Source organism: Hippopotamus amphibius, chromosome 3 (assembly GCF_030028045.1).
Source record: "Hippopotamus amphibius kiboko isolate mHipAmp2 chromosome 3, mHipAmp2.hap2, whole genome shotgun sequence".
NCBI lineage: Eukaryota > Metazoa > Chordata > Mammalia > Artiodactyla > Hippopotamidae > Hippopotamus > Hippopotamus amphibius.
The window spans coordinates 85,098,501-85,113,862 of NC_080188.1; the positions used below are offsets into that span (position 1 = coordinate 85,098,501).

At 33.5% G+C, this 15,362-nt stretch overlaps 1 protein-coding gene across 3 annotated transcripts in view; it reads left to right on the forward strand.

The window, feature by feature from the left end:
* RBM46 (RNA binding motif protein 46) overlaps positions 1-15,362 on the forward strand; it is a 53,169-nt gene that overhangs the window by 12,023 nt on the left and 25,784 nt on the right. For all 3 annotated transcript variants that reach the window (XM_057725453.1, XM_057725454.1, XM_057725456.1), the window contains exons 3-4: positions 704-1,171; positions 1,698-2,480. In XM_057725453.1, coding sequence (XP_057581436.1) covers positions 704-1,171; positions 1,698-2,480 — 1,251 coding nt within the window. The remainder of the gene's footprint in view (positions 1-703; positions 1,172-1,697; positions 2,481-15,362) is intronic.

Consider the following 15,362-nt stretch of genomic DNA (forward strand, 5'->3'; position numbering starts at 1 on the left):
AGTTTAAGAAGCAGTTGCGAAGGAAGTCAGCATTAGGTCAGTGGGGAAGGGGTCCTCTAGCTATGAAAGCGGAGGTCATTTGGGGAAGAATTTGAAAGAGTAGTGAGTAGAGGAGTGGTGTTTATCCTAGACGTGAACAGGTTATTAGATACAACGTTTTGCCTTTCTACCAATAGCCGGTGCAATTTCCTTTGCTCAAAACCCTCTGGTTCACTTTCCATCAGACCTAGAAGAAAATCTTGGCCTCTAACTACATTGATGGCTGCGTTGCCTGTCATTTTACTCCTCCCCCAAGTATGCATTTCCCACACAGACCTGCATGCTCTGCATTGGTCTAATATAACTAGTATAAAAAGCACTTACTTTTTCTTCATTCTGATATATCCTCAGGGCTCATTCCCTCATTTCATTCAGGTCTCTGCTTAAACCTCATGTGCTTAGAGATGGTTTACCTGACTACCAAAAACGTCCCCCCTTCTGTGGCTTTATTTTTCTTCATAGCACTTATTACTCATTGTCTGCTCTCTGTACTGAATATAAGCTTCATGAGGGAAGGGGGCATCTAGTTTGTTCACTGTTGTATCCCCAACACCTGTAATAGTGCATGGCACATAGAAGGCTCACAGTTAATTTGTGGAATGAATTATTGAATAGTGAACATAAATATCTTATTAGAATTTGTCTGTTTATTTTTGTCTTTCAGATTGGGAAGGTCCACCTCCACCTAGAGGTTGTGAAGTTTTTGTAGGAAAAATACCTCGTGATATGTATGAAGATGAGTTAGTTCCTGTATTTGAAAGAGCTGGGAAGATATATGAATTTCGACTTATGATGGAATTTAGTGGTGAAAATCGAGGTTATGCTTTTGTGATGTATACTACAAAAGAAGAAGCCCAGTTAGCCATCAGAATTCTTAATAATTATGAGATTCGACCAGGGAAGTTTATTGGTGTGTGTGTAAGCTTGGATAATTGCAGATTATTTATTGGAGCTATTCCGAAGGAAAAGAAGAAAGAAGAAATATTGGACGAAATGAAGAAAGTTACAGAAGGAGTTGTAGATGTCATTGTGTACCCAAGTGCAACTGATAAGACCAAAAATCGCGGTTTTGCATTTGTTGAATATGAGTCTCACAGAGCTGCTGCTATGGCTAGAAGAAAACTAATTCCAGGTAAACTTATACTTTTTCAAAGGTTATTTTTCTGTGTTAACCTTATTATATGTATGGAGAAACGACAGTACTTCATAAATAAATTTATGAAAATATATAGTGCCCTTAAAGAGGAATAGAGATTGTTTAAGAAAGTAAAATAAATCAAATGATTCTAAAAGACATGAAGCCCATCCTATAAAATGAGTCATTATTTATAATAATTTACAGATTTATTGAATGCATACACTTTTATTTAGCTGCTGTTTGATAAAAATACAAAGGACAATACTTAATTCTTCTAATAAAGGTCTATCTTTGAAGTGTTTTTGTTCTTTTGACTCTTAAAATTAATTTCACTGTAAGTTCTGGCTAGGTTTGCCTTAGTGATGAAAACTTTCATGGGAGTAGGAAACTAATGCTTACCAAGTATATTGATATGTTTTTGAGTTTCTGCTTCTTTTTACTTAATTGGAGAAACAGCTTTACTAAATTTTGACTTTTATTTGTTTTAATTATCTTCAAATTAATTTATTCTTTTTTACAGGGACCTTCCAACTGTGGGGCCATACCATTCAGGTAGATTGGGCTGACCCAGAGAAAGAGGTTGATGAGGAAACCATGCAGAGAGTTAAAGTTCTCTATGTACGAAATCTGATGATCTCAACTACAGAGGAAACAATTAAAGCCGAATTCAATAAATTCAAACCTGGTGCCGTTGAACGAGTAAAGAAACTTAGAGATTATGCTTTTGTTCACTTTTTTAACCGAGAAGATGCAGTGGCTGCTATGACTGTTATGAATGGAAAAGGCATTGATGGAGCAAGTATTGAGGTAACACTGGCAAAACCTGTAAATAAGGAAAACGCTTGGAGACAGCATGTTAATGGTCAGATTAGCCCCAATTCTGAAAACCTGATTGTGTTTGCTAACAAAGAAGAGAGCCATCCAAAAACTCTAGGCAAGCCACCAACTCTTCCAGCTCGTTTGAATGGCCAGCACAGCCCAAGCCCCCCTGAAATTGAAAGATACACTTATCCATTTTTTCCTGGAACAAAGCTTACTCCAATTAGTATGTATTCTTTAAAATCCAATCATTTCAATTCTGCAGTAATGCATTTGGATTATTACTGCAACAAAAATAATTGGGCACCACCAGAATATTATTTATACTCAACAACAAGTCAAGATGGGAAAGTACTCTTGGTATATAAAATTGTTATCCCTGCTATTGCAAATGGATCCCAGGGTTACTTCATGCCAGACAAACTCTGTACTACGTTAGAAGATGCAAAGGAACTGGCAGCCCAGTTTACATTACTTCACTTGGGTAAGTTTAAAGTATTTTAAACAATATTGTCAAATATTTTCATATTCATATTAGGAAGTATTACTATAGATTATAAATTTGTTTCTTTTGAACTCAACATTAGTGGTGAGTATTTAACATAAATTTTACCTCAGTTTTGTGCATTCATGGTGAATTTTGTCGAGACTTCTTTTGTGTAATCTTCCTATATTTAGCTTTTTAAACATTACTTACTTGGGGGAGAACATTTGGTTTTGATTTATTTTAGAATTCATGATCCTGTTTCATCAATTTACTGTTTTTGTAATGACTAATCCTCATTTGAAATAATTTCTATGTAAGGTACAGGATTTGTTACTTAAACCAATTTGTACGAGTGTTCCTGCATCTTTGGTGAAGTCTGCACAATGATATTTTTTTGAGGGCAGGGATAGGGAGCTGGTAAGGTGAGAGGCATTTCAGATGGGTCATGTGTAGACACAGCCTTATGCTCACCAATCTGGAAATCTGTCATTATTACTCATGAAAGACAAAAAGCATCTTTAAGAGATGTTTATGACCATTCTCCTTAATTTCATGCTTTAAAAAAAGTACGTTTCTCTAAAGCATTTGAGGGATAATTAAGACAAGCTTTGGGCCATATGCTAACAAATATTTGGCATTGTGAGGAAGAGATGTAATATCACTCTGGTATTTTCCTACTGCTTGTTCTTAACTGTTCTGTTAGCTTCTCCCCTCCCCGTCTCCCTGCACCAGTTGGTCTCATTTTGTAATGCAGCTATAGATTTCAGTTGGTTATTACTTTGTGCTCAAAATAATATTTGTTAGAAGAAAATTGCAATAAAAAGAAAAGGTCTCCTACTAAGGATTATACTTGTTCTTGATTATAATTGTCAAAGTCATAGCCTAAATTGATTTGTTACGTAGTTGCAGAATCATACTACTGAAGCTTATATCTATTTAACATTGATATTCTCAAATTTGTTAAGAAAAAGAAATCAAAAAGGAAAAACATTGTCAAAAGGGAGAGTAATTTTTATACATTACATAGACTTGCTTATCCATCATGGCCACTCCCTTGATATTATGAATATTTTTAGGAGATTCTGATTTGGGGGTGGAGTCAGAATTTGAGGGATGAAGGGAGGGTTTCCTACAAGAAACTTTTCAGCAGTGTCCTCAATTATTAGTTTGAAATTTGGGAATTTTGCAGTCATCCAAGTTAATAAAGTCTTAGATATGATTTCTGTTAATGTACAAAATAGAATCCTTCAATTTTTACTTTATTAAAAGAGAGTCTGAGTTAAAAATAAAATCAGGTGGATAGCAAATGATTAATGTTAGTGTTCTTAGAGAAAAATGGATCAAATTACTCTTTGGAGTGGAATGGTAGGTGTTAAGTTGCTGAGCAAGATACTTGTGTCTGATCTAACATGGTAGTGCTGAGACATGTTTTATTTCTATATCCATTCATTTTCCTTACAAATTTAAAGTTCCAAGATTCTTAAAACAGTCTTTTCAGTTTGTCAGATTTTCTGTTTAGACATGGTTTACCCATCTGCTTTTAATTCCATTAAGATGTTAAGTTATAGCATTCCCAACTTGACTGTGTTCATTAGGGATACAATTAACTTCAAGAAATGAAATTCCTAGAGGGCACAGACAGTTTGCTTTAGTCATCCATTTCAGATTTTATCAACCTTATATCAAAACTGCTTATAATAAAAAATTGAACAATTTGCATTTTGTATACTTTTTCAGTTTCAGTTCATCATCAGAGACAAAAGCTAAGATCCAAATATAAGCCAGAAACTTCGATTAAATACTAGGGCTTGTAAACACAAGGCACAAGGCTTGTCTACAGACAGTACCACAAAAATCCTTATTGTGTTGGCTAGAAATACGAGTGAAAGTTAAGAGACAACCAAGCAGGAAAAGAGAGAATTCAAGGAAGTGAAACAATCAGAGATCAGGGGTCTAGCAATCTTTGATAAGAAAACAAACATGAGCTCTTGGGAGGTCATCAAAGTAGGCACAGGAGCCAGGAAGTTATATATTGCCACAGGGCAGGTTAAGAACAGATTGAACACTGTTGGCAGTGTTCTGGCTTGCTTTTTCCTTTTGTTAATGTTGAATCCTCTAGACTTTAAACAGCTGATGCCTTTTTGTGTGCAGTTTCCTTTAGATGAAGGTTGCAGGGTTTCGCTGGATGGCTCAGGGTTGAGATCAGTTGGTGGTAGTGGTATGTTTTTTAGAGGGGTGCTGTGTTATTGATATCCTGCATGTTTCAAGCATTGGATTGTTCCGAGATCTTGAGAGGTTGCTACTGGTTCCTGGAGTCCCCTCAAATGTAGTTCATTAAATAGTAAATCATCTTTTGATTCTATTTGCTTGAAGAATTTGAATCTAATTTTCTAGATAGTGAATTTAACTGCTATTGTAAGATGTTTTCTTTGGGTGTAGTTTTTTTTTTTTTTTTAATTTGCTTTGACACTCTTCTATTACCCTTTCACTTTTGATGCTACTTCGAGCATTACTATCAAATCTTACCTTAATGATCTTTGGCTATTGTATGTGATATAAACAGTCATTTACCTTTTTATTTCAGAGCTTTTTAGGAATGTGCTTTTACTATCCACACTGTTTTGGCATTACTGTGCCCATTTTTCAAGTATGAAAAATAAGAGAGAAAAAAATTAGATGTTAGTTAAATGATGATCATTGGTGTTGAGGAAAATAGAAGTTTTTTTCCAAGGGATAGCAGTCATCTGTATAAGTACTAAAGTCAGAGTACTTCTCATGACCATTTAGTGCTCTTATTAGAATCCCAAATGTTCTCATTGCATAGTACCTTAAAATCAATTCTTAGAATATTTGAGCTGTTTTTTTTTGTTTGTTTGTTTTTTGGTTCATTTATAGTGAACTTTACTTTAAGCAAAATATTTTAAGAAAAGCTGAAAGGCGGGGTTTTTTTTAATTTCAAAGATAAAGGCTGTCTTCATCTTCAAAATGTCGGAGAATAACCTCCCTAACCTCACTAGGAACTCAGCACCCAACCAGCAGGATAAGAAATCATCTATCACCTGGTTATACTAGGAACCTGTAATAAATGGGATACTCAGTGGGTTTAATGCATAGAATACAAACTTGGTGGCTAGGAGATTGGTTCTATACTAAATATTTGATGTCTGGAAACATCTTGGTCATTCAGTATCACATCTTTTTAAATAAGCCTTTTTTATCTCATAATTTTGTATCTCTTTAATAATGAATCAGACTATCATTGTGAATAATCCTGCTTTTCCTAAAACTTTGCCTCTGCTTTGAATCTGGGCCTACCAATATTGCCACTGCTTTCCCCTGGAGGATTCTCCACCATCTAGGAGATAAAAAATCAAAGGATAAAGGAAATCAATCAAAATCAAGGAGATAAAGGAAAGTTCTAATTTTTTTTTCAGAACTTTTATTGAGATATGATTGACATACAGTAAACTGCATATATTTAAATTGTGCAATTTGATATTTTTTTCTTATTAGTAATATGGCAGTCCCTGTCTCCCAATCAATTCATCCCCCTCCAACCCCCTGCAGCTCCCTGCTGTCCCTCCTTGGTGTCCATATATTTGTTCTCTACATCTGTGTCTCTATTTCTGCTTTGCAAACAGGTTGATCTGTACTATTTTTCTAGATTCCGTGTATGTTAATGTACGATATTTGTTTTTCTCTTTCTGACTTACTTCACTGTGTATGACAGTCTCTAGGTCCATCCATGTCTCTATAAAGGTCCCAATTTCATTCCTTTTTATGGCTGAGTAATATGCAGGAAAGTCCTAGTTTTGAAGAAGGAAGTTCTGGAGAATACTTACTGGAAGGAGGGAGGTAGCCTCAGTGTGCATTGCTAATTCATTTTATTAAATAATTTATTAGCAAATAACTGTAGGCAAGGCATTTCTTTTCTCATTTCTGTGTTTGTGTAATCCTGATGCAAGTGGTAGTTTTTTGCTTGAACGACCACTGAAAACTTTTAAAACAGGGGTGAAGTACCTCTGTCACAAACCAGCTTGTGCAACTGATTTAATTTCATCTGACTTTTGTACTGTTGTTTTGGCCATGACTGATGAAATTTAATTAAAGAATAAATCTTTTTTGAATGCTTTTCATGTGTTGCTTGTCCTTTCCTAAGCAATCTGGAGCTAAAGATAAATAAAACATTGTTTTTGGCTCTTAAGGAGTCACGGTCTGCTGAAAAAGGCAGAGAGGTGAACTCTATGCATAGATGATTTTGGGGAATACAGAGGAAGGGCATGCCTCCCACTGACCTGAGTTGTAAATCTTGAGGAGAGTTTATGGACAGAAGGGGGCATAAAATGAACAAACACCTATTAGAAAAACAGCGTGATGGTGGCTTAATGGCAAACGGTTCTGTATAACATTTGCTTTGGTGATTTCAGTCAGATTTTAAAAATTAGGAATTGAAAAGATGTGGACTTTAGTTAAATGCAATTTTCATCAGTCTGGCTTTTTGAAACTTTGCAGACTTTTTTTTTTTTTTTTTTTTGTACAGCTGTGTTAACTGTGCTTGCTTTTTCTCTGAACAAGTAATTTTTTTCTTAGATGAATCCATTCTGATTTGTGTGGTCCATTTTTTGTATGAATATTTACCTTTTTTTTATATCTTCTGTACTTTCTTTTTTCAGTATTCATTTTGGGGCTGACTTGCATATCGCTTCTCATATTTGACTTTGTAATGACATACATCATCAGAATCTTAAATTTTTTTCTGGTCATTGAGTGCTAAATATTTATTATAGATATTCTAAGCATGATAGTCATTATGTTTGCTATCCCTTTATTATCATTTAAAGATTAGGGGATTAGGTTTTGATTTCTGTTATCACTTGTAACTTAGTTGAAAGTTAAGAAATAGACGACAGCATGATGAAGGTATACTATTCTGAGAAGTTTTAATCTGAAAAATAATTGGTGCTTTTTTCTTATGAGCTATCATTTCCAGATTGATGGGCAGAAATGCAAAAATAAAATTTTTGATTTTAAAAATTTGCCAATAAATTGCTTTGAAACAAAGAGAAACCTTCTCTAGTTTTTTAAATTTAAGAATAATTTTAGAAAACGCTTAAGCTAAATATAATGGTTATAGTGAAAGTTTTATTATAAATAATTAGAAGAAAAATAATACTTTTAGAAAGTTATTCTTCTCTTTCCAGTTTTAATTATAGATCTTTTATACTATTTCAACTTATATTTTAAAGAACAAAAATAATTTGCTGAATTTGCTTTAAAATTCACCTGGTTAAGTAGAATGAGCACCAACATTTTATACAGTAATTTGTTTTCATGTGACCAAGTGGTGAGATGAAAATTCCATTAACTCAACTATGTTTCTTTGACCCTCTGAGAGGGCCCAGTGTTCATGAAAATGTGCTTCTATTCCTCTTGAAACTTATAATTTTTTTCCTGAGAGATCATTACCTGGTATTACTCATAATTCTTATCTTACTAACACTTGTATTAACGGACCATAATTGTTATGGAGTTGCTGCTGTGAGAGAAGAAGCTTAATAGAGAAATGAGTAATCAAGTAAAAGTAAGAGAAGCTGTAGTCTCAGCTGCCAACAAAATGTGACCTTGAAATGGGCAATGAATCATGTACTCTTTGTGGACTTCAGTGCCTTCATCTCTAAAGTATGAGGGTTTTACTTGGTGACCTCTGAGGACACTTTTATCCCCCAAATTTATGGTTTTGTTTAAGTATGATAAAAACTCTATGAAGGACCAGAAATAATACTTGACTTTTTTTTAATGTGTACTGAGATAGAGATTTGAATTCAAATAGTTTAAAATCAAGAGCTGCTTTTGTAGGAATTAACTCTTTTCTCAGTTTAATAGTCCTTGCTTTGTATATAATAATTTAAAGCTTACATGTGTCTACTTTACAGAACAATTAGATAAGAAAATGAGTCAGTTACCTATTTCATTTTCATGATAATTACTTTTTATTTCTTTCCTTTAATTTGTCGGTTAATTATAATCAAAACCAAGATTTTATAAAACAACCTAATTATTTAACAGTTTGGAAATTAGTTTTTGTTTTTTTGTTTTTGTAAGAGAATCTAGGAAAATGATGTATATTAAAACATATCATGTGACCAGTATTTGTTCCATAGTTATGTTATTAACTGGCAAATGTGATCATGTGATTTCATTTACTTATACTTATTTAGTCATGCTTGATCCTCTGTCCTACAATTTCTTAGTATCTTTGGTTAATACATTCCTAAAATACTTGTTCTAATACTCTAGTTTTAATTGGAGCTACTGCTTTTTAATTTATAAATTTAATGTATATTTTTATTAAGTATTTTAAAAAATCATTGTTTGTAAATTTTCACCTCTTATATCAAAGGCCACAGTAAATTTTGCATATGTGCATTCTTAGATGTCAGCAGCAATTCATGATTTTGCCACATGATGTCTCCTACATATATTTTTCAGTGTGGCTTTAAAAGGAATTTAAATGTTGTATTGGTTTTTCCTCACTTATTTTGGAGGGTTTAGAATAGTGAAAATCTGTGTAGAAGGTGTGCTGTCATGGCTTTATTTTTGCTTCCTATTTAATATTTAGTAGACAGTAACTGTGTATGCTTAGAACGAATGGACTAGTAAATGAAGACGGAAGATGTTTTGGGAGAATGGTTTTACTGTGATGAATTTATTCAAGTGATCATCTCTGCTTTTGGCCACTTTAAAATTATTCAGTGTCAGTTGCTTCCAGGCCTTTTGGTTAAGATTAAATATAGTATCTACTCTTATTAGTTAATTTCAGATATATTATCTATCCTAGAGCAATTCATCCTCTATCCCATAGTGATAGATCCTCTGTCCAAGACCTGATAGTGCATTACCTCTAAGAAGAATGCACTTCCCTCTGGAGAGTCAAAACAAAAGAAAACAAAATAAAAAAACTCTATAGTTTCCCCAACTAATTAGAATCTCTAAATTGCCAAAGTGTTAATAACAACTTGGATTTTCTTGCCCTTAAATTTGTAATATTTGGTTAAAAGGTCTATTAGTTACATGTGGGCCATTATAGCAAGTGACATTTGAGTTGTAAAAATGGCCTGTATGTTGATTTTATGTATATAATAATTCCTATTTTAAGAAATTGATTTATTTGGCTAAGTGTATACCTTCCTGCATAGCTTTTACTAAATATAATCTTATATACTGCACTGATAATGATTTCTGCTATGAATGTATTTATAACTTTAGGTTAAAAAGCATATAGGAATATGTCTGTTGTAATTGGATTGCCTGATAATTTGATGAGTGTACTCTGAACTCCCTCATTTCTTACATGTTTAAACAGTATAGCTTGATCTTTATACACAAATTATGAATAAACTTAAATAAATAAAAATTGCAAACTAGGATGTACAACTCCAGCTTCTTTTATACAATAAATATCTTTGTTGACCTTTACTTCACTTTTTTTTGCATGTTTTGATTTTCTTATATTTTCTACAGATATCATTTCTAGAGATACTTTACTTTGATTTACTTCTTGCTTTTTTCGGTAATCCTGTTTTATAGGTGGGTTATTGTAAGACTGCAAGCCCACGAAATGAGTTTTCTTCTTGTTAGCGTTGTTTCAGCATGCATGTTCCAGTCTGCTTGTTTACTGCCCAGGTTGGGGGGTAAATACATTTGCAGCAGGTGTGCCGTATGTGTGTATGGCTTTTTTTCTTCTGCTGCTATGTTATTTTTTGGTCCAGAGATGACCAAATATGTAGTAATAGATTTATGAAATTATAATTTTCCCCCCAGTGTCCAAAGTAGAGCATTCCCGTGAAACCTTTTGTAAGCCAAAATGGCATAAAGCGAAGAAGTAATTACCTTAGGACACACCTTGCTAACAGATGCACGAAGTAAAGAAAAGCAAGCACAAATGCTCACAGACATAGTTCAAAGCCATGACAGCTTGATGCTGTGAGACACTGGTGTAGTTCTGGGGGAAGGAGCTTGGCCCTGCCAGCCTGGATGTTCAGGCTGCATGCTGCCTCTCTAATGGAATTGCTGCAAGATAAATGCTGATTGCTATTTTTGCCTTTTTTCACAGAAGAGAAAATCCTCTTTGAATTTCTTTTGGTTAAGCAAAACCAGATACTAATGTATGGTGTAAAGTAAACTTTCCGAAAAGTGGGGGATACCTGTATTGGATAATTTGGGGCACAGAATTTAAAAGGTTCCAAGTGAGCATTATGATTCTTTGGAAAACAGGTTTAAAATTGTATTCTGCACTATAAAGTTGTAATTTTTACCAAAAGCAAAATAATTCAAACAGAGAAATATTTATTAATTTAAATGTCTTGTATGTATTAGGTGTCTACATATATTTTCTTGAGAGATGACAAATCAGGTTTCCTTGAGTGATTGCTAGGTGTGAAATCCAGATGTATCAAATATAGAAATAATGAAGATATCAGAGCATTGGAAAATTATTTCTTTTATCTTAAGAGCTAGAGGGAAAGAGGAGATGTCGAGCAAAAATGGGATTACTTACCCTGTGAAGGCACTCTCTTAGCTTCCGAGGGGGATTTACAAGTATGATGAGAGAGCTGTGATTTTCTTTCTTTATTTCTTAAAATTTTTCTGTGATTTACTGACTTAAGATTTTTAAGTATTTGTATTGAAATGCATCTAGAATATCTGTGACTCTATAGGATATCTGCTTTTTTTACAATCATGTATTTCTCACTTACGCACCAGTGTTTTTTTTAAACCTCAGTTTTCTTGATTTTTAAAAATCTTTGCACTTTTATTTACTTATTTATTTTTATTTATTGTGGTTTATGCCATAAGCAGGGAGTGGCACATTAGTAAACATGACTTGGGGACGAGGATTAACAGCCTTTTTCATCAATCCTCTAAGGCTTTGGCAAGTAGATTGATGTCAGCCAGCCTTTGATTTAAATTGGTAAATAAGGCAAATTTCATTACCTTGAGATCTTATCTGAATTTGTAGGCAATAATGATTTTTATTTTCATTTCTTTTAGTTTGATGTTCTATTTTAAAAGTTTTTATGACAAGAAAAATTTCTATAGTCAACTAGCAAATATTTATATTTAGATGTGAGATGTGAATAAATCGAAACAAAGTACTCCAAATGTCATTGCCTCATTTATTTAATTTATATTTATTTATCCTGGGATACTCTTTAAATATGTAGTTCATTAATTCAGGAGATTTACGTACATTGTAAAGCCCTATTGTAAAATCCAATTTAGGAAAAAGATGGAAAGATGTTCACCTTCCCCTCAGCTCAGTTTCTTATTGGGGACAGATAGCATTGTCTCATATTGATGGAGCAGGCTGACCTAAGTATTGTTAGAATATTAATCTTACCTTTATCTTTTTTGTTTCTTTTTTACTGGTGATTATCCATTGTAGTCCCTGCTTCACTCCTTGAAAGATATGAGGTGACTTGTTAAAAATAAGTAAAATATGAAAGGATTCAAATCTTAAATTGAAGGGATTGAGGCAATGGGAAATTATGAGTAGGAAGATAAAGCCAAGCAAAACCAAACAATATATTGTTTAGGGATGAAGGAATATATGGCAGAACTGTAAAGGGAAATAAGAGAATGCTTAATGCTTAAAAATTAGGATCCTGATTATTTTAAAGACTAAAAGGAGAAGTTGGAAAGGATGCAAGAGAGACTTTTAAGGTACTGATAATTTTCTGTTTCTAAACCTAGGTGGTGAGTGCATGTTTCTATTTTTTAAATTATATTGGCTGCACATCTATATTTTATCCTATGTTTGTTTAACATACTTTTATAATTAAATAAATAAGGTGCCAAAGAATGAAAGTCAGCCAACCAGCCAGTAGTCAAAACCTGAATTATTTTGTCAGAACCAGAATAAGAATCATTCTACTCTAGAGATTGTCAGATTATCATACAGTTGACCCTGGAAACATGGGTTTGAATTGGACGGGTCTACTTCTATGTGTAGTTTTTTCAGTAGTAAATGCTACAGTGCCATGAGATCCGAGGTTGGTTGAATCTGCAGATCCGGAGGGCTGACTATAAGTTATATGTGGATTTTCGACTACGCAGAGGCTCAGCACCCAACCCCTGCAGTATTCAAGGGTCAGCTGTAATTCAAGGCAAAACTGGAAAGTTGTGTAGCATTCAGACCAAATAATTTTATTCTGTTCAGCCTATATCTGGAATGTTTTGTTTGCTTTTGGGCACCAGCATTTAATTAAATGTTGCCAACTAAAGAATACTTGGAAACTGTAATAGGAAGTTACGACAGTGAACAACTGAAGTATTTAGGTCTGTTTAGTCTGTAAATATTAATACAGTAATTAATACAGGGGGAATGATTGCTGTCTTCAGATGCTTGAAGAGTTGGCACGTGGAAGAGAGACTTCAATGTGAAGCTCCAGGTGTTGGAGTTGCATCTAATAGAGGAAAGTTTCAGAGAGGTAGATTATGACTGATTATAACACAGAACCATGTAAGCTTTTAAACTACTAAAAGCTCTGCACAAAAGGAAAAAAACCTTTAATTTTTACTTTAAAACTGTTTTTTTATTGAAATATAGTTGACTGACAATATTATATTAGTTTCAAGTGTACAACATAGTAATTGGATATTTTTGTAGATTATACTCCATACTAAACTGTTATAAAATATTGCTGTATTCCCTGCGCTATACATTACATTTTTTAAAACTTATTTATTTTATACCTAGTAGTTTGTGCCTCTTAAATCTGTTTACATTGTTAAGTAAATGTATGGAGGCAAGGCAAGATTCTTTACTAGACTATTTTAACTCAGAATTATCTTCTTTAATACCACTAGGAGTGTAGCCTTGCTATTTTGATGCCTTCTGAAAAATTTGCCCTTTTGCAAACTGATTTAAGAAAGTTTATTTTTAGAATCCTTATTCTTAACAGGTGAATAACCTTTGTGTTATTATTACCGAGTCCTGTAGGCTTATTATTTTCATTTTCAGTTTATTAGCTGGCAGCTGGCTGATTGTTAATCCTTGTTAATATATATATTCATGCAACAGATATTTTTGGGACACTGCTTTGTATGAAGTCCTGAGGATCACTGTAATGAATCAGACACAGTTGCTGCCTTCACAGAGTTTACATCCTATTGAGGGAGATAATTATTCAGTTACAGTTCTGATAAACATTCTAAAGAAGTATGGGGTGTGATGAGAAAATAAAATTGGATGACCTGACCTGAGATGAGAGTACATTGTATTTTAGAGAGAATTACAGCAGAAGGAAGTTCAGCACTTTAAATTTAGTATAGCACACAGGCAACGTTGAATAAAAGAACATGGCATTCAGAGCTAGATTTCCTGGATTCACATCCCAGATGAGGAAACTGAAGTGCAGATAGGTTAAAGTAACTTTTTATTTCATAGGGTAATTATGTATATTAAATGAGTTAAAATTGTAAAGCGCTCACAGCAGTGCCTTTTATATTAAAATATGCTGTGTAAATATTGAAGAATAATATTTATTCAGAAAACAAATCAAAGACAACAGATGTTCCAATCATTTATAATAATGAATTTTATTAGTAATAATAATGGAGATTCTTTGAGTACTTACTGTATGTTAGGTACTGTGCTGAATGCCTTTTAGCAGATGATATTGAATTATTCTGTCAATTCCTTGATGTACTGTAGATGTAATTTTAATGTCTTCACTTTTTTTTTTTTTAATAAATGAAGAAACCTAGGCTTCAATACATTGAATAATTTGCCCAGGATGCCCCAGTTGGCTAAGAGGCTGTGTTCTTAACTGCTATTCTTTGTTAATTTCACAATCCCAGTGAAAAACTGACCTTTGTCTAATGTTAATCATTTGATAACAGACTGTGAACTTGTGGGATATTATTGGCAAGTTATTTAAAACTTAAAATATAGTGTAATGGGCTTTTGTTTCATACGTTATCATCTTTTCAGAGACAGTTTTATCTTCACTAGTCCAACAAACCCATGTACCCAACCATTCCGTGTAGTATGGACCTAGGACATCTATCTGAATCCTAAGTGAATCATTCTGAGTTACAAAGATCTTGTGAACATATCTTGTTTATAAGTAGCTTTGAGAATTTTAAGTGTACTCTAGGATAAGCATTGCCAACTGGTGGCATATGTGTCAAGGTGGCAAAAGATAATGTGTTTTTTTCCTCCATCAGATGCTAGGTAGAGTTTCAAAATAGGCAAAGTTTGTTTAGGTCTATTTCATGGTCTCTAATTGCTTGGTATTCTCATTTTGCTCTTTGATTCTACTCCACATATCTCAGTATGTAATTCAACTGCATAATTTTTCACTCCAGTTATGTCTGACTATTCTTCATTGTTACTTCCTTGTTCAGGAACCTACAATGGCTTACTACTGTTATGTAATCAAGTGCTCTGAACTCCACATTCTCCTGTTTAGGATGCTGTATTTGGCGCCATCTTACCTAACCATAGACAATACCCCTTACTCTGATTATCTGAACTTCCCATGCTCATTGACATTTCCAAGCTTTTCCTAGTACTGCCTACTCTGCTTGGAATATTCTTCTACTTACTCTTATCTACTTAATCTCTGATCTTAAGCTTTCCTTGAACATTGTAACTGAGAATGACTTGTTCTTTATAATATTACTCAACAGTTTAGTAATTTTTCTTTTACTGTTCGTGTACTGTTATAAAGTTTAGATCCTTCAGTATTATGAAGTCGGGAGACTTGGTACATATATATTTTTTAATTGTTGTTATTATGCCCTTCATTAATTATAGGTCGGTACTATCTCCTCCTTTAATACTCAGCATGTAGTGCTTTTCAAATAATTGGA